This window comes from Mytilus edulis, chromosome 5 (assembly GCF_963676685.1).
Source record: "Mytilus edulis chromosome 5, xbMytEdul2.2, whole genome shotgun sequence".
Classification (NCBI taxonomy): Eukaryota; Metazoa; Mollusca; class Bivalvia; order Mytilida; family Mytilidae; genus Mytilus; species Mytilus edulis.
Genome location: NC_092348.1, coordinates 12,961,726 through 12,982,960, shown reverse-complemented (window position 1 = coordinate 12,982,960; position 21,235 = coordinate 12,961,726). Strand labels below are relative to the sequence as shown.

The window sequence follows — 21,235 nt, the reverse complement described above, 5'->3', positions numbered from 1 at the left end:
GGCTGTCTACCAGACGAAAGGTTGAATTTGGAGAACGTATTAAGACTGCTTTTATTTCTTATAACTTGAAATTATTTTTCACGAACAAACCTTCCAAAAAACTGTTTGAAAATATTCAGGTTAACATTTGAGTTGTAAAAATGATCAAGACCAACAGAATTAAACACATTTTTCATATACTGGGGATATCCCCATCCTCGATATAGCGTTAAGCCCTTAAGCTCGTGAAATATTATTCGACATCATCTATTCTTATCTAGGTCATGAAATCTAGCAAAATAAGACACCCTTTGTCTGTCTAGGAAATCATTTATCGGTTCCCAACCCAAATCTACGAACAGAGCCGACTTAGGGATATTCAATTAGTACAAAAAAATGAATTTCGCCGATTTATATTGCCAATTTTTAAGAATTTTTTTGCCTGAAGCTGACGACGGCAGCCATGCAGCACAACCGTGTGCGATAGATGGCCGTATTACCGAGTTCCAGATGGCATCTCCGAAGGATATGCGATTGAAAGATCCATGCTCATTTAGCAACTTTATCACATAATTGAGCTTGTGCTCGAAGTTATCTTTTAAGTAACAATTTATTTGGTAGGCAAAAGTCAATGAACGGGTAAAATAAACACCGAGATATTTGTATTCATTGGCTTCCTCCAGGAGCAGGTTACCTAATTGCCACTTCTTATCAATATCTCAACGCTTGCCTATTATCATAACCTTGGATTTGTTTTGGTTAAATTTTAGATACCACTTTGAAGCAAAATTAGCTGTTATATCAAGCAGACGATGTAGTTCCGCCTCGGACTTCCTGATAAGGACTACAACATCAGCAACTAAAAGGCAATACACTAGTTGTGAGGATAGTTCGGCACCAAAATTATTGGCTTCGAGCATACTTACGAGGTCATTCATTAGAACAGAGAAAAGAGCTGGAGACAAGACATAACCTTGTTTCAAGCCAAATTCTTGATAGTCTGTTTCACAATCACCAAACAAAACTTTGTTTGATACATTACTGTAAAGTGATTTCAGCAGTTTCCAACACTTACCTTGAATGCCACAAGTATTTTATAGTCTTCGTTAAATGTGTCATTTTCAAAGTTGGAGCCACAACACTAATTACTACCAACTTGAATAATAATGTTTTAGCTCAGTATCTTTAGGAAGCGCCAATAGACGTTCAGAAATATCGTTGGTTTTATCTCCACGGACACATATAGGATTCGTATCTAGGAAAAATTTGTTCTTGTTAATATCCCGTATAATTAAACTACCCATCAGTAAATTTCCTGTAGATCTTTTTGATTCCTTTGGAGCGATCTGGATGATTGCGATGAACCAGGTTGGTCGTCGCAGGAGATCTCCACTAGGTCCTCATTGTCACTCACATGTTCTGTGGTCAGAATACTGTTGAATCGACTCATAACATCCTCGTCAATAGTCTTTTCGGGGACTTTCGAAGCAGTTTTTTTTTCTTTCTGGATTTATTTTTACGCCGGCTAGCACTCTTAGAAAAAGGCGAAACTTCGGATGTACTTAACTTGTTAAAAAGAGTCCGAAGGTGGTCCTTCTCTGCTTGCAGTTCATGTATCTGCGTAATTCTGGAAGCTACGTCACGGATCATGTCCATATTTTTCAAAATTACAGAGTTTGACTGTTACTCGATACGTTTGATCGACATCGGGATGTCCCTACAAACCGAGCAAACCCAGAAACCAATCTTTTCGTTCTTTTTTATGTTCATGCATTTCTCATGAAACCAATCTCGGCACCAGTCTATGAAAGGCCGATCATGTCAAAACTCGATAAAGTAACGCGTTCACGTTAACATTTAACGCGATAAAATCACATTTAACGCTATAAATACAGTTTTAACGCGTTAAAACAAGATTTTAACGCGTAAAGAAATCAATATATTTAACGCGTTAAACGTATCATATCGCCTCTTTTATTAGCGTTACAAATGCATTTAGCCATTTCGTCGGCTCCGCTAGATTTGATAGGCTTTTGAGTTTTATTCGATCTTGGCAAAGGTGAGTCGGCCACAGTCACCTGATTTGTCGATGCAATGACTTATTTCCATGCTTTGTGAAGTTTGTACGGCTTCTGTCAGAGCTGTAAGGCTGGTGTCTAGATTTTCCGAATCAGTAGCGTTGGTCACGTCATTTTCGCAATTGTCTATCGGTTCATTTTGCGTGAGACAGAGGTTAACCAACGAGTCAGATGGATCATTATGTATTTGATTTTCTAGGTCATCATTGGCTGTTGTTACTAGCTTAGGTACAGTAATGTCTTGTTCTCGGCTAACTTTGGTTGATATTGGAACTTGCTTGCGACTACGTTTTAATTCACCCAAGACCTTTTGACTTTCGTTGTTTAATGCGTTAGATACGCAGTGACAGGCTTCTGATATAATACTATCACTAAAGTCTGGTAATAAAGCTTTTATCTCATTTATCATTATTTTTTATGGAAATGTTTAATTAAAAGCTCGAAGCTCTGCCATAGAGAGATTTTGAACCTTAATAAGGTGTCTATCCTTTATCATATTTACCGCAGACAAAAGTTGTGCTTGTTCCCTAGGCGGCAGATCAAAACGACCAATCTGATCTTTAGCACTCATTGTCGGTGAACACTTAATGCGTAAAGTCCAAAGTCCAACTTCGATGAACCGTTCGCCCGGAGGTTAATACAACGGTACTCTGGCTATATGGTGTTGTGAGTAGACGTTGTGTTGTGAGTTGTTTTACGAAAATGTAAAGAAACTTATTATACAAGATGCAAAAGCAACTTTCGTGAGCAAGTAAAGAAAATGTACGTTCACTTACAGTCAGCTCATATTTTCCACATACACAAATTTCCAAAGAAAATACTCCTCTGGAAATGTTACAATTCTAGATAATTTCAAGAGCGAATATAAGACACTTCCTTCAATAAGGGGTTATAACTCTTCCTAAAAAAGACAATAGATATGCCATTTTCACCAAAAGTAAAAGCTGACAAGATTCCTGACTTGGAACAGGGAAATGTTTAATTATGTGGTTAAACTATGTTTTTTACATATCAACTCTCTATATAGATATAAGAAGATGTGGTATGAGTGCCAATGAGACAACTCTCCATCCAATAGCAAATGATCAAAATATCGAATCAAATAATGCTAATGGGTGCAATCTCAAATTACTTAATCTACGGGTGCGTGTTAAAATAATTCCGTCCTTAAAAACATAGCTTAATATCGGTATGAACAGGGTTTTTTTCCTCGTCCTTAACACATTAAGGGTCTTCGCCACTCTAATTATTATGACACTACAATAATTAACGTATCTATAACTAGCATTTTTACTGATATCAGAATGTAGAATAGCTCAAAGATAAATGGAAGTTGCAATGTGTCCGTATGTGAAGAATTTAATGTACGTTTTTGCTTCCATTTGTTTTTCTCCTTACACAATGACTATTTTCGAATAACGAATCACTTGCCGAAATATATATGGTAAGGTTGCATTAGTCTTATAACTGCATCAACACATATCAAATCGTATATAATATGAAATAGATGAATATTTTTCGTGTCATTATAACACAAACAAAATTCTATGACAAGGAGTTCGTGCTACATTTAAAAAACTTGAATAAAAGGTTTTTGAAATTTCAATTTTGTGGCTTTAAATGAAAAAAATATTAACATTCATAACAGCTGAACAAAACAAATCGGAAAATGTAATATCACTTTAATATACTTCTTTTTTTTCGATGTTTCAAATTACGCTAAGGTATCTATCTTCCTACTTCAAACAATATAAAAACGAGGAGATGTGGTATGATTGCTCTCACCCCATATGGAATTTACTGACCCCATAAATATCGTTATAGGTCACTAGCACACTGTGTAACGAATTTATCTTACATTGTCGTGTTTCCGGAAATGAAACGGAGTTCACGTCTTTGTTTTTTATCTTCTTGTTATATACACTTATTTTTATATCCGGCACGTTTGGAAAATGTGTTCACGCAAAATTTCGTACAATTTCTCATGAAATTTGTAACTTCACGACACCAAAGCGTAAGTTAAAATGTAGCATATTTTTCTTTACATATGTATAAACCTTTTCTGACAAGTATATTATTTCAAGTCGTCTTAAACAGTTGACAAACATTCTTTTTGGTCATTTTACATGAACTGTTTATCATACCTTTTTTTTACATTAATTCTTAAATCCAGTGTGCTGATTTGTATTTCCATTGCTTTGATTAAGATGTTTTCTCTTGAGAAGTATTTAATTTGCGATTTTTGTTATTGTAAACTACTCACTTCGATTCGTGAAAAAAGGCGACTATTTTCTACTGTAAACCACAAGCACATGTGCTACTGTTTTTTACTGTAACTGAATTATTTTATTACATCTATTATGAACTGTGAATTTGCTTAGACTATAAATGACAATCATTGTATAACACAAGTTGAATATTGAACATTTCATTTGACAAAAAGAAAAAAAGATGATTTAAAACCAAATATTGTGTTTTTAGCATTGATACTTTATTGTGTACTGTTATGCTAAATTTTTGTAATGCTAATTGTTAGTAAGAATTGCTTATTTTGTATTTTTCAGTTTTTCACCCTCTCCGGAGGTTTGTTTATCAAGTAAAGAATTTGAAGTCTTATTAGTCTTTCTTGTGATCCATAACAGTGAAAAAGCTTCGACCAGTTGTGACAATGGCAACCTACCGAGAACTAAAACAGCATGAACAGATAGACTTCACTCAGATAAAACCGAGTCGTTCAGTTTCAAATCACAGTCACTTATCAAGTAAATCTGATATATTAAGAAAAAAAGCACAATTAGAGACGAAGGTTAAATACAGTGCAAAACAGGCTAGTCTTATAAGACAAAAGGCTGCCCTAGAGGCAGAATTAAGTATCCTTCAGATTAAAGAAGAGACTGAGGTGTTGGAGTCAGAGATCAGGATATTGGAAAATGAGTCCATGGTAGGAGAGGATGACGATCTAGACTCTGTATCTGAATTTCAAAAAGAACGAACAAAAGAATATGTTCAAAATCTACATATACTAGATACAAAACCAATTGCAATAGTGAATACACCAGAAAAGCAATCTCCACAACTTAGCGCATATGCAAATACATCGACACCATATGTGCCTCCTAATGTTAACAACAATAATTCACAAATGGAACTGTGTAATTTGATCACAAAGATGATGGCTCGGAAGGATATTGTTTTATCACGACTTATCAAATACAATGATAGCCCATTTCAGTTCCTATCTTGGAAAGAGACATTTAAAGATGTTATGAAAGAACTTAGTGTGACTCCTTCAGAAGAGTTGGATCTTCTCATAAAATGGCTTGGTCCAGATTCAGCAAGACAAGCAGAAAGTATCAAAGCTGCCAGTGCTAGTGATCATGTTGGTGGTTTACACAAAATTTGGGACCGATTGGATGTTCGGTATGGAAGTCCAGAATTGATTGAGCAATGCTTAAAAACCAAACTTGCTAACTTTCCGAAGTTAAGCAATACTGCCAAAGATTATGAACGCCTGTATGAACTATATGACATATTATGTGAAATCCAATTTGTTAAAAACAATCCACAATATTCACAAGTTCTCGCTTATTATGACTCCTCAACTGGCGTTAATCAGATCGTAAATTGTCTTCCTCATAACTTACAGGAAAAATGGTCAACAGAAGCTATTAAATACAAGAAAAGGCACAATATGTTGTACCCGCCATTCTCATTCTTTGTTGACTTTACTTATGACATGGCAAAATGGCGTACAGATCCGAGTTTTCAGTTTGCTCCGCAGACAAATAAAACTTCTAATCCTGCTAGTATGCAATCTAATTTGCGTGTATCTACTAGAAAAACTGATGTATACACAATAGATGAAAAGCAAGTTTGTCCTATTCATGGCACAAATCACGATCTCAATGAATGTAGAGCTTTCCGTCAAAAGCCAATGACTGAACGTATGGACTTGTTAAAGAAAAACAGGCTTTGCTTTCGTTGCTGCAGTCTTCAGAAACATTTACAAAGAAGCTGTAGAGAAAACATACATTGTAATATTTGTAAAAGTTCAAATCATCCAACAGCTTTACACATTTACCAACAAGACCAAAACATAGATCCATATAACGGCTCTCAATCTGTAAATGACTGTGAAAGTGAGAAGATTCACGAAGGGGAGCTTAATAACCTATCACATGTATCAGCTATTTGTACAAAGATTTGTGGAAATCCGTTAAGTAGTAGCAAGTCTTGTGCTAAGATTTTGCCAATTTATGTTTATCCAAAAAATAAAACACACATGGCTCAGAAAGTATATGCAATCATAGATGATCAAAGTACTCATTCATTAGGTACATCAAAGTTTTTCGATATATTTAATGAGAATGCTGAACATATAAATTTTACATTAGCATCATGCTCAGGCAAAGTATCTACAATGGGTAGAGTAGCAAGACATTATACAATTGAAGCGTTAGATCATAGTACTTCTATAAACATTCCATCACTAATTGAATGCAACGACATACCAAACAACCGTGATGAGATACCATCACCAGAAGTGGCAGCTAGTCATGATCATCTTAACAACATAGCGTCGCACATACCACCCATTGACCAGAATATCAAAATTGAATTACTTATTGGTAGAGATGTGATTCAAGCCCATCACGTTCTTGATCAACGCTTGGGAGGTGACAACTTGCCCTATGCTCAAAAGTTGCCATTAGGGTGGGTGATCGTAGGAGAATCTTGTCTCGGTCAGATTCATCGAACTGAAACTGTAACTGTAAACAAAACTTTTATTTTGCCAGATGGACGCACCTCTCATTTTCAACCTTGTGCAAATGCTTTTACTGTAAAACCTGAATTTATCTTTGAGAGAACACCTTACGATGAAACTATTGGACCTTCAATCGAGGACAAACTATTTATAGAATTGATGGATTCTAAAGTGAAACAAGGGTCAGATAATCGGTGGACTGCACCTCTTCCGTTTCGCAAAGACAGACCTGTGTTGCCTAATAATAGAGTACAAGCAGTGCAGAGAGTTAATTCGTTGGAACGTAGTCTTCGCATGAACCCTAACAAAAAAGAGCATATACTTGAATTCATGAATAAGATGTTTGTGAACAAACATGCTGAGAAGGCACCAAATCTACCCATAGGAAATGAATGTTGGTATCTTCCCTTTTTTGGGGTATATCATCCAAAAAAACCTGGAAAAGTGAGAATTGTTTTTGATTCGTCAGCTAAGTTTAGCGGAACTTCATTGAATGATGTCTTAATAAAAGGTCCAGATCTAACAAACAATTTATTAGGTGTTTTACTTAGATTCCGTAAAGAGGCTGTAGCTGTGACAGCAGACGTAGAACAAATGTTTTACAACTTTAAGGTAACAGATTCACATAGAGACTATTTGCGTTTTGTATGGCATGAAAACAATGAAGTTCATCGCCCTCTTATTGATTACAGAATGACTGTACATGTTTTTGGGAATAGCCCTTCTCCCTCTGTTGCCACATATTGTTTAAGGAGAGCAGTGCAAAATGCAGATAATGACATTCAGGACTTTGTTTATAACAACTTTTATGTTGATGATGGGTTGATGTCATGCCCAGATGTTGAGTCCGCAGTTGACCTTATGAAGCGAACTCAAAAGGCTCTTGTAGATGGTGGTGGATTGCGACTCCATAAATTTGTGTCGAATAGTAAAGCCGTTCTTCAAAGCTTTCCATCAGAAGACTTATCTTCGGACCTCAAGGACCTGGACCTTGGATCTGAAACTCCTCCTGTACAACGCAGCTTAGGACTTTCATGGGACATTTCTGTCGATCAATTTACATTCAAAGTGTCTTCAGAGAAAAAGCCGTACACTCGCAGAGGTGCATTGTCGGTCATTAATAGCATATTTGACCCTATTGGGTTTGCGTCTCCAATTACAATGAATGGAAAACTAATTCTCCGAGAGATGATGTCAGAATCTGGACCTGCAAATTGGGATGAAGATCTCCCTGATCATTTGAAATTAAGATGGGAAAATTGGGTATCCTCATTGGTTCATCTTCAAAACTTACAAATACCACGTAGATATTCAGATATATCATTTTTAAACTCTACACATTTGGAGGTTCATGTATTCAGTGATGCGTCAAAGGACGCGATAGCATCTGTGGCTTATTTGAAATTGTTTGGTGAGAATAAAAGTGAAGTCTCCTTTCTGATGGGCAAAGCTAAAGTGTCGCCAGTACACGGCCACACAATTCCGCGTTTAGAGTTATGTGCAGCTGTCCTTTCCGTCGAGATTGCAGATACTTTGAAAGAACACCTCAAATTAGACTCGACTTGTTTTCATTTTTATACTGACAGTAAGGTCGTTTTAGGTTACTTAACTAATGAAACACGTAGATTTTATGTTTATGTGAGCAACCGAGTTAACCGAATAAGAACATCAAGTTCTCCTAGCCAATGGAGCTACATTTCAACTGATCTGAATCCAGCAGATGTAGCAACAAGAAGCCTTAATACTGTAGATTTACCCAGTTCAGTCTACCTGCAGGGACCAACATTCTTGAGTCAAGATTCAGATATTGGAAAACAAATGTATCCACTTGTCGATCCAAATGATGATAAAGAAGTCCGTCCGTCTGTAGTTACTAATAAAACTGACATTAATGAGGAGGTAGGATTGTCAAGCAGGTTTTCGCGACTTGCATCTTGGAAAAGTCTAGTGAGAGCTATTCAGTTTCTTAAAGCCTTTATTAGAAAGTTACATCAAGAGAGTCCACCTTCTCGACAAGAAGTGGAACAATTTATCATCAAAACAGTGCAAGCAGAGGCATTTTCAAACGATATCAATGCAATTAGTTCCGTTGGTCAGTTACTTCCTACGTCAAATTTATTGTCGCTTTCACCTGTGTTAGACAAACATAATATTCTTAGAGTTGGTGGACGTATACGACATGCAAAAACTGTTGAGCTACATCTTCAGCCAATAATTATTCCAAAGAAACATCATTTAGCTGTGTTACTGACGCGTCACTATCATGAATTGACATGTCATCAAGGCAGACACATGACTGAAGGAGCCTTGTGTTCAGGAGGCTTTTGGGTTATAGGCAGTAAAAGGCTAGTTTCTACAATCATCAGACAATGTGTCACATGTAAGAAATTGCGAGGTCAGTTTAAAGTACAAAAGATGTCTGACCTTCCGGAAGATAGACTCACTCCAGGACCTCCCTTTACCTTTGTGGGAATCGATACTTTTGGACCATACCAAATCATCCATAGAAAAACTAGAGGCTCATCAATCAATCAGAAAAGATGGGCAATATTATTCACATGTTTGGTTTCAAGAGCGATACATATTGAAGTCATAGAAGAAATGAGTAGCGCCAGTTTTATCAATGCATATCGTCGTTTCATTGCTATCAGAGGATCTGTTAAACTTATTTGATCAGATAGAGGAACAAATTTTGTTGGTGCAATACAAGATTTAGGAATCACAGCTGAATTCATTGAAAAGGGCACTGTTGATATAATGCTATCACAATACGGAACTATATGGAAATTCAACCCTCCGCATGCTTCACATTTTGGTGGATCATGGGAAAGGATGATAGGTTTAAGCAGAAGGATTTTAGATTGCATGCTCATTCGTGAGAAAAATAGACTCACACATGAAATTTTAGTTACTCTAATGGCAGAGGTCAGTGCTATTGTGAATTCAAGGCCGTTAGTATCTGTCTCTACTGACCCGGATAACCCGGAAGTATTATCTCCGTCTATGCTCTTAACACACAAGAAAGGACAGGATGAACAAACTATGCTACAATTTGGAACTAAGGACATGCTACGTAGTCAGTGGAAGATGGTTCAAGGACTCGCAGATGAATTCTGGTCAAAATGGAATAAAGAATATTTACATACACTTCAAGTAAGGAAAAAGTGGGAATTGCCGATAAAGGACTTAAATATAGGAGACATAGTTCTCATGAGGGACAAAGAGTTACCAAGACCACAGTGGCCGATGGCAATAGTAACAAAAGTTTTCCCCAGTGCCGACATGAAAATCCGAAAAGTGGAAATTCGAACTATTAGAGACGACAAACCCAGTTCATTCATAAGACCAATTGTTGAACTCATTCCTCTCGTTCTTACTGATCCAAAATGACAGTCAGTTATTTTTGCAACTTTATACTATCTTCTTGTTCAGTACATGTATATTGCTAGATAAGCATAAAATTTGTATTTTTTTTGTGGTGATTTTTTAAAAATCAGAAGGGGAGTGTCGTGTTTCCGGAAATGAAACGGAGTTCACGTCTTTGTTTTTTATCTTCTTGTTATATACACTTATTTTTATATCCGGCACGTTTGGAAAATGTGTTCACGCAAAATTTCGTACAATTTCTCATGAAATTTGTAACTTCACGACACCAAAGCGTAAGTTAAAATGTAGCATATTTTTCTTTACATATGTATAAACCTTTTCTGACAAGTATATTATTTCAAGTCGTCTTAAACAGTTGACAAACATTCTTTTTGGTCATTTTACATGAACTGTTTATCATACCTTTTGTTTACATTAATTCTTAAATCCAGTGTGCTGATTTGTATTTCCATTGCTTTGATTAAGATGTTTTCTCTTGAGAAGTATTTAATTTGCGATTTTTGTTATTGTAAACTACTCACTTCGATTCGTGAAAAAAGGCGACTATTTTCTACTGTAAACCACAAGCACATGTGCTACTGTTTTTTACTGTAACTGAATTATTTTATTACATCTATTATGAACTGTGAATTTGCTTAGACTATAAATGACAATCATTGTATAACACAAGTTGAATATTGAACATTTCATTTGACAAAAAGAAAAAAAGATGATTTAAAACCAAATATTGTGTTTTTAGCATTGATACTTTATTGTGTACTGTTATGCTAAATTTTTGTAATGCTAATTGTTAGTAAGAATTGCTTATTTTGTATTTTTCAGTTTTTCACCCTCTCCGGAGGTTTGTTTATCAAGTAAAGAATTTGAAGTCTTATTAGTCTTTCTTGTGATCCATAACATACATACTATACTAGTGGCCTATCAAAATGATAAAGTCTTCAATATAAAGAACATACTTCTATTAGTGTTTACATAAAAAAAATGCCAACAATAACAACTTATAAAAAAGAAGATGTGGTATGATTGCAAATGAGACAACTATCCACAAAAGACCAAAAGGACATAGACATTAACAACTATAGGTCACCGTACGGCCTTTAACAATGAGCAAAGCCCATACCGCATAGTGAGCTATAAAAGGCCCAAAATAAGACAATGTAAAACAATTCAAACGAGAAAACTAACGGCCTTCTTTATGTAAAAAAAATTAACGAAAAACAAATATGTGACACAAAAACAAACGACAACCACTAAATTACAGGCTCCTGACTTGGGACAGGCTGCTACATAAATAATGTGGCGGGGTTAAACATGTTAGCGGGATCCCAACCCTCCCCCTAACCTAGGACAGTGGTATAACAGTACAACATAAGAACGAACTATAAAAATCAGTTGAAAAAGGCTTAACTCATCAGATGGACAAAAACACAAGTGGACGTGGGCCGGTACTTATACATCTTGACACAAAAAGACACAATGAACAGATCTGAGAGTACTCGCAGTTATCTGACAGCTACATGTAGTTCAAAGCCACTAACAACTAATAAAAAAAATCATGCAACTAAGTACCGATTATCAGGTTATCTGTATGTTGATATCGTTAAATATCAGCTGCGAGACATAATATGAAGCTTTTTGTCGAGTGAGCGTAGCGAACGAGATCAAAAAGCCTTCATATTATGTCAAGCAGCTGATATTTTACAATATCAATATGCAGATAATCTGATAATCGATTTATCGGGCTATATTTGCGTGTTTCAGAAGTGTTTTCTTTGTTTCACCAGCACCCAAAAGATGACTTGATAAGTTCGGGTCAAAGTTATTAACGTCGGTTCAAACATTATGACGTCGCTGATATGTCCGGGTCAAAGTTATTAAGGCCGGGTCAACGTATTTGACGTCACAAAGACATGATACGGAATAATATTAAGAGCTGAACAGAGTGATATAGACAGTGGGACGACCGATAAGACTAAATTATCAATCCGTACACATCCAACATCCAATGGATTAAGTGTAAAGACGTCATAAACAGCCAGAGAAAAACATGACCTTGTGCAATGCCAAGTTACAGGTATCGACAGATTGTAGATCCATGAATATGTATATACATATAACATACTAGTAAAATTTAGTTAGCTTTTAATTTACTGATAACAAAATCAATATTTATACCAAACTTATTAGCTTTTAAAGTGTTTTCTGCATTTATTTCAATCGTTCATCAACAAATCCTTCATATGTTGTCCGGGCAAAACGTTTCAGATTTTCCTCATCGCCGTGTTGTTTTTATAAAAGGACGTAACACTACTACTAACCGTGTTTTTTAAAATAAACACGGTTTACACGCGGTCGATTTTAACCAATCATAATCCTAGAAATGTAATGGAGGTTAGATAAAAAAAAAATATATAGGCAACCGTATGGCCTTCAACAATGATAAAAACCCATACAGTATAGTAAAGTTCACTATATATTTTGTATAAACACGAGAGATACCTGTATGCCTACGTACTAATATCAACCAAGGATTGTTATAGCATGCAAAACAATGCATCATGGAAATAAGGGAATGTATTATGATTGTCAATGGAAAGCAATCCGTCAAAATTCTCATGCCGGTAATGTCTGCAACTATAGGTCATCGTTCTAAACCATTTGGTGTTCACTTTACCATATATTAAAACAAGATAATTCTAGAAGTATTCCAAACAGGGTTGTGATACAGGGTGTTTGAGAACCACACATAGCGTACGTGTGTATAAGCAACTTATAAGACATTGATAGCAAGCCCTTGACTTCATAAATTAAACAAAAATAGAGGCGGATTACTTTCTTTGGGGAGGAGGGGGACATCCCCCCCCTTTTGTGCGAAAAATTTGGTTGATTATTTAGGGAATCACTGAAGCATGACTGGAGCAGGCCCCTCTTAGGCAGTCAGTGGGCCCCCACTAATGAAAGTTTCTGGATCCGCCACTGAAAAAATATGAGTTGATTTTTAAGTCAGATTCATAAATATACATTTATATGTATTTTAACTTTAAAGGAAAAACGAAATCACACGAAATTTCGAGTGTCCTACAAATTGTAAGAATTGTAAGACAAATTTAATAACCTTCTGGACATCAAACTTTTAATCTTTGTACATTAAACATTCTAATCACTTTTATTATACATCTAAAGCAAAATTATTACGAATTATAATGTTGATTTTTCTGCTGTACTTTCTGCCTACGTACGATAGTGCATGTTTATGAAATGACATGGAAAGTATAACCAATTAAGGTGAAATAAATACCAATTTTGAATCAGCAGAACAAAACTGAAATTGATCAAAACGACAATCAACTGCAAAATGTATATATTCAGGAAGCCCACCAGTTGGTAACATAACATCTACATTTGTAATAACATACGGATAATTCTATTAACTTAGTATTTGTGTCTGCAGCAAACAACTAATCTGACAATAAATGTTATGATTTCCTATCTATCTATTAGCTTGACACCGATGATAGGCTGAAATATATCAAAGAAATCAATAAAATTTTACATATTTTCATACTGTTGCTAAAAATTTTATCGAACAATCCGCCTATATCAGTGCATACATGTTATTTTATTAAGTAGATTGTAATCTTGATTAGCGCTGTTAGCTAAATCTGAGTATAAATAATGTTATCGTACAGGCATGGTTTTTTTATTTACAAATAACTGAACAACTTATGTCATTTATAATAGTAAGAATTTCCGATTTCGAAGCCAAAACTGTAGCCTCACTTAACCATCAAAACGAGTTTTAGATCAATGTATTGGCAACGATATGATGTGTCCATTTCGTAGCTTTGTGAGTTAGAAAATCCCTTTGGTATCTTTCGCCTATCTTTTGATATTAGTTATTTATCAGTAACCTTGAAGGTCTACCTAGCAAAATAATCATTGGCCGAATATAAAACCTCAAGATAAATTAAATCTTGTATAAGTGGTTAATTACGAATCAACAATAAGTCATGCGTTGTAAAACGTATATTTGCACGCATTTTTCAAGAGATATTTTGATATCAGAATGAATATATTCAAATAACCAAAAGTCATCAAGAGTTTCACATACATACAGCCGTGTGCCTATACTACAAAGGTTGTGAAAAGAAACTATCAAATGTCCTCAATCAATACCAAGTTCTTCAAATAATCCCAAGCAATCAGGTTTAACATTGTAATCCACTGAAGAAATTTCTGACTTTGGACAGACAAATGTCACGGGATGACACAGACCTACAAAGTGTGTAAGACTATATGTAACACAAAATTCCTCTTGTAAACACAAAACTAAAGATTTGGCATAAGACAATCACGAAGGAGGTTTGTGACTTAGGGAAGCCTGCATTTTGATATGTTACTGTGTTAATTTTTTTAATTTTTTTTGAAAATATAACCCTCTCACTTTTAATCCTTTAATATGCACTTAACTTTAAAATAACTATATAGTAGAGGATGAAGTCAAAAGTTCAAACAAATAAAATATCTTGAACGATGCAACTTTATTTCAATAAGAAACGGATAAATTGGGCATAGAGCGTAGTTTTACAAACAATTTTGCAGTTTAAAATTGCCGTATTTTACATTTGATGTGTTTCTTATATAAAAACAAGGATACGTTGTAAGATTCCTTATGACACAACTATCCACCATAGTTAATATGATCAAGATATATGATCAATAATAGGTCACCGTACGGCCCTCAACAACGAGAAAAATATGGAACGTTGCAGTTAAGGCTCAGCTTTAAATACATGCAATAGTTTCCTTACTAAAATATCTTTACAATAAGGATATAAATATTATGAATTTATCAATGTGATTTCAAAATTTTATTGAAAAATTAAAACAACACGTTATAAATGGCATGCGTCTGAAGCGTTTTTCTGGATTTACCATCATCAGGAACGCTCAAAGCTGAATATGTAAAGGTCCAGGATGTAGAAGAACCGAAACAGTTGAAGTGCTATAAAAAAGTAGCCAGATCAATCTAAGGTCAACTTTGCCTGAGGGAGCTGAAACTTTCAATATATAAACATTTATTGTGAAATCATAAATCTACTCGCAAGAATTTAAAAGTTCTGTACATACTTGATATAATCCTTTCAAACAATCTTCTCTTTTCGCACTCTACAAGACGTTTCTAAGAACTGCTTTCAGTAGTTAAGTGTAGACGGTTATGGTTTCTATCAGTAGTTAAGTGTAGACGGTTATGGTTTCTATCAGTAGTTAAGTGTAGACGGTTATGGTTTCTATCAGTAGTTAAGTGTAGACGGTTATGGTTTCTATATCAGCAGAATAGGAACAATGAGTTTCCTTTCTATAATTGACAGTATATTTTTATACCGTGATACTTAATAACTTGTATTCTTGATTTTATTGTGTTCAAGATACATATCATATCCGCAAAGTCAACTCAAATGATTGTTTAGCAAATCGAAAATAAACAGCGAAAGGCCTAGTTGTTCTTTAGTTTAAGTCCGTCATATTTGTATTTCGTTCATTGTTGTAGTAACATAAAGCCGTTGTTTTACTCTTTTGATTTGTTTAAGATTTTGTCCTCCCGTGGCCTAGCTTACTTATACGGTATGAGGTTGTTTAAAATCTTGACCTCCCGTGGCCTAGCTTACTTATACGGTATGAGTTTATACATAGTTTAAATCCGTACAGTGACCTGTTATTGTTCACATGTTTGTCCTTTGGTCTTTATTGATAATTGTCTCATCGGCAATCATCCCACTAATCAGTATGTTTATATTAAGATGCAAATCATATTCGCAAATCCATATTTTGTATTAACAGTTCAAAGTTACACCGAAACTAGCTAAACTGATTAGAGAATCTATAGATATAGAAAGGGATATACATAAAGAACGTCTGCCAAAACCACTTAAGTTAAAATATCCAATCGTAATTCTAATTTATCGTAGGTCATGTAGAAAAATCCGTCCGTTCGGAACAAATCTTAACGTAAGTAGCTTTACTGTGCATACGGGCCCGTGGTTCCCTGATGAAAATCAATAAAAATACTTAAATAAGAATTTAAATATTTGCTCAAAATATATAAATCACCATACAAAAACACAAAACTAAGAAGAATAGACGTTTTATCTTTATTTCTTTAAAAACAATTTCTTTACTTGCAATTTTTGTAAGTTGAGAGATTAATTAAGTTGGACCGATCGACTGAGTTTCAAAAGCAATCGCGTTACTATAACACATAGAACTCGCCCAAAAACAGTCAGGTAAAATAGTCGAAAACAGCGTATTTTAAACACTGCACTTGCATATTGCTTTTTACCGATTTGTGTTATGGGGGAGTTGGTGTCTTCGAATTACACACACACGTATAATATTCAAATTTTATTATGGTTGGGTTAAATACTTCGTATCTTTTCAATTTTCCATGTCTATCTTTGTTCTCGTTTTGCAACAATATAAATATGTATCGGTAACATAAACAAACTTTGCACGCTGAATAACAATTCAGAATATAGGAGAACAAACTTTCAAAATTACTCAACTATCATGCATATGTCTATGTATTTTTTTTAAATTTTCATAAAAAAATCACTGATTATAAGATTATAAATGAATAAAGATCATTATCATTTTTAGATTTTCATATGGATCACCGACGTTTAACTTTGAGTATGATACAACTATTTATCATTATCACATATTATCATATATGCAATTAAAGCAGATTACAGATGATGAGAACACGTTTTGTGTTTTCCAATACTTTTTCTGCCTACGTTCACAATTTTCCATAATCTAAGTTCATCCTCCTTTTAGACATGACTTCATCGATCAATACTAGGATCATATTTAGAGCTGAAGCACTGTGAATTCTGCCTAGTGATAAATTGTGCGATTTGACAAGGTTTATCGAAATTTCTTAGAAAATAGTATTGCAAAATGACATTATTTATTGTTTTCCTGTCTTTATGTATCTTCACATGCTGTTTTACAGAGGATAATCATAAACATTCAGGCCACAATGAGAGTGACCCCTATAACACTATATTTGCTGTTGGATTACTTATTCCGAACTGTAAAGTACAACCAGTGGATCCTGAATTGAGGAGCAAATTAAACCTAATGTTAAGTGAAGGTAAGAAACTAATATTCATTCATCTTAAATTTGAGGATCACATGAGTCTGGAATCTAAAAGCCATCAAGGGAATATTTATAAACCACTTGACTGGATTCGAACTTATGGAAGACATGGACGGAGCCTGCTTTATCTCCGTCCTCAGTTTGAACACTTATCTCTCACAACACTTTCCTTCAACACAGAACATATTGATGTTAAGTTGAAACAGACACCAACTCAGTGTCTTACCAGGCATAACTTCTCCACCATTGAAGACAATTTGCGAAGGCTACTGGTCATGGACTTTAAAATGAATCTTGAAGACGATCATGAAGTAGAAAATGAAAAGATCTGTAATGTAGAGGTAAAAAACGAACAATCTGTTGTTGCTTTCAAATACATATGCTGCTGGCATGGTCACAGTAAAGCAAATGAACATTTAGAATGTAAGAATATATCGAGCGATTATTGGATGGAAATATTATTTACATGTATCTTCATAATCAAAATACTTGTGCTTATGTTCTGTCCGCTTCTCATACCGTCGTCCCTGTACAGAAAGAAATACACAGAAACTGTCTATGAACATATTCTGTCAAACCCGATTGAACTTCGAATAAAAAAAATAACAAAAGATGACAAATCCAAATTAGCTTATTTAAATGTACCGATCGTGGAAATGAACCAGATTAAAAACATGCAAGATTCTTTCGAGTGGAATAGAGTCTGTAAATTAAAGAAATTTTATGAAACAATGAAAACGGTCCCTGTTAACAAAGTTGTGACTGTATCTCTCCGAAAATTGGATATGGTTGTTAGATACGATAGACTGGTTCCGTCAAATTATGTACCAGTTGGTATTTTACAAGTAGTGTATTCTTTATTTGTAAAGTGTCACATACGAAAATCGCCATCTTTTCAAAAGTGTTGTAGAAGCAGCATTTTTGGGTTTCAATGGTTATTTGATAAAAAGTCCCAGAAACTTAACATCGATGAAGAAACCGAAAAGATGCCCGAGGACGAGATGCAGACAAGTACGATTCAACCTGTTGACATAATAAAATACCCATGGCACAGATGTCTTCGACAGACCATGAGGCTATTCCTGATTTTAGCCATATCCGTTCCTTGGGCTCTCAGAGTATATTTCTACTATGAATATGAAGATTTGGAAGCTTCAGATCAGAAACTAGCAGCGGAAGTTCGGAATTTGACTCTACCAGCATTTAAATGGAGTTTGACATATACTCTTACACCTCTTCATCCTATGTTCTTACTTTGCTACGCCGTTATTATAACTGATGTGATAGTTTTTGCATTGGTCAACCCTAGAATTAAAAAGAAATTACAATCTTTGATGAGACGGTCAATGAGGGATATGCGTCAAATTTCGAAGATTGCCAAAATTAAAGGTTCAATTGTTCAACTGCTCATTCCATGCGAGATATGTGGGATAGCTGGGTTAATAATATACCCTTTTTATTTCATATTTGCTTTTCCAATAATTATGATATCTTTAGCCTTTTACTGTGTACCAACTATCAACGTTACTGTACGTCTACTGGCGCATTTCTTAGCCTATCTAACTCAATGGTCAGGAATGTGTAACAGAGAAGCTCTAATTTCCTGTAAAAAGAGATGTGGTTTCATGTTTGACCTATTTCATCTGCAAAACGTACCTGACAAAACACGAGAAACGGTGTCCTGTAAAAATAGACTCTTGCAACTTTTTGTGTTACCGATGTGTTTGATTACTATATTTGCCCTTGTTCTGTTAACAATGGAAACAATTATATTCTTCGTTGAAATGATTTTATACACAGTCATAGGCATTATAATGAATTCTTCTGACATGCTCAAGTACATTACACTAGTTTTTATGCTTGGTCTTTATGCGCGAAATTGTTTTAAAGGTATAGGTGAAAAATATCTCAAATTTAATCAAACAATAAATAGTTTGATAGTGGAAAACAATCGCTCGCAGGTTGAAGCAGTTGCTAGTGACAGTTTTGAAGAACAGAAAAATACTGCATTTCAGATAACTGCAAACGAAGATGGTCAATGTGATGAACAGAAAAATAAAAAAGACGTAAATGTGAGATTGATTGTATCAAAAGATGGAATACCAAAATGGTCTATTCGAAAACTAATTCTATTTTTAGACCGACAAGATCAACCGTATTTAACAGAAAAGTTTTTCTTTTCAACTTGTTATATGGATACCGTCGGGGCACCTGGCCCTCTCGTTCCGAATATCATACACGCCGTATGGCGATTTATGTGTATATGCGCATTCCTGATGTTCGTCGTTCTTATTGTGTTAGCTTTTGGTGATGAATATAATATATCAGGTGCAAATCAAATGTTGGCAACCTTGGCTGGTGGACTTTTACCATGGGTGTTCGAAAATGTTTTATTCAGTGGAAGAGACCCGTTAGAGTTAGATACAAACAATCTTAGTTTTAAAAGTAATTTCAAAGCAAAAATTGACCAGTATATCCAATCTTGGGACATACATGATATTGATATCGACGAAAACCGAAATAGAAGTGATAATGTCGGCGAGTCACACAGCGTTACGGCTCGTCTTATCGACAAGGTCAACGATGCTGTCATGACAACATTAGAAAATGAATCGGGTGTACTGTTAGGGGAACCACCGAAACAATCTATTGGTTTCTATCATAGTAGTGATGAACAGGGAATTGATTTACTTGTCATAGAAAGAGCAAGTAAAATTTCTAATGTCTAATACACATCAATCAAAGTGATATACGATGAAAGCTTATTCTGTAGGATTCGTTTTTATATTTCAATTATATTGCTTCAAACATTAATATGAACATATATTTGTATAGTCAATAACCATTTTGACAGAGTTGCGGTATCAGGTCATAGGACATGAACCAATCATTACTTTAAATGTTCTTATTTTCTATTTCATAAATACAGACAATTAAACATTCGTGACATGTTTGGTAAAAGATGTAAGTTATAGCCTGATGTACTAAATTAAAACCCTGGTATCTTTGATAACTATTATTAACATTTTTCTTATTTCAAGGATTTTATTTAATAAACGTGTTTTTTTTTTAAATTGATGTATTGAATGTACGTAAAATACTTATATGTCTATCTAATCATAGTCAATTTGTGCTACACAAGCATCATTATTATTTGCAAAAGATGTTACCAGATTTCATTCAGAAAATGAACTACATTACAAATCAACACTATTGTTGAATAGAAAATCAAATAATTAGAATTTTTATGTGGTCGATCGCAGTGAGGGCTAAACATTGAAGAATCTAGAAATAGCCATCTTATCTTTGGCCGACTAATTTTTATACAGATATCGATTTTAGTGGTATGCTAGACAGAAGATAACACAATTCTACTGTAGGTCACCGTATATATATTTTTGTAGCATTTGTATTTATCTGGGTTTTTTTCATAATTCAAAATGGTAATTACTTCATTCCAGGGATTTTGAATGATCTAAACGGTGTGCATACTGACGTTTAACCTTAATTTTACAACTATATATGTCATATACTGTTTTCAAATTCATGTGTTTTGATTTGAAAATCAAATAAATGTGCTTACTTGAAAACTACACGTTCAAAAGAAAAAAAATCAATAAAAAACATAACGCCCTGTTTTAAGTTGAAACTATGCACGTATATCAATTTTCAGAGTTTGTGCCAAGTATGAAATATGGAACAAATATCTACATTGGACAAAATGATGTGTTTCTATGAACAAATGTAGTATGATAATAATTTTTGTAATCAGTATTCCGGTGATATGGTATTGTGCTATTGTATTTGCATAACTAATTGCTATTGTGAAATTAAAACATTATCGTATGATATGCTTTTGTAACT

At 34.6% G+C, this 21,235-nt stretch overlaps 2 protein-coding genes across 2 annotated transcripts; both read left to right on the top strand.

Moving 5' to 3' along the window:
- The first annotated feature begins 3,924 nt into the window (after positions 1-3,924).
- On the top strand, positions 3,925-10,294 carry LOC139523007 (uncharacterized). The gene is made up of 2 exons (XM_071316722.1): positions 3,925-4,071; positions 4,622-10,294. The coding sequence occupies exon 2, from the start codon at positions 4,726-4,728 to the stop codon at positions 9,493-9,495; it is 4,770 nt and encodes a 1,589-aa protein (XP_071172823.1). The 5' UTR covers positions 3,925-4,071; positions 4,622-4,725; the 3' UTR covers positions 9,496-10,294.
- LOC139524932 (uncharacterized) lies at positions 9,580-10,212 on the top strand. The gene has a single exon (XM_071320107.1). It carries the CDS (start codon positions 9,580-9,582, stop codon positions 10,210-10,212), a length of 633 nt encoding a protein of 210 aa, XP_071176208.1.
- Positions 10,295-21,235: the final 10,941 nt, after the last annotated feature.

Excerpts from the sequence above, each read along its gene's own strand:
- LOC139523007 (XM_071316722.1), top strand. The coding sequence starts at position 4,726 with ATGGCAACCTACCGAGAACTAAAACAGCATGAACAGATAGACTTCACT.
- LOC139524932 (XM_071320107.1), top strand. The coding sequence starts at position 9,580 with ATGCTATCACAATACGGAACTATATGGAAATTCAACCCTCCGCATGCT.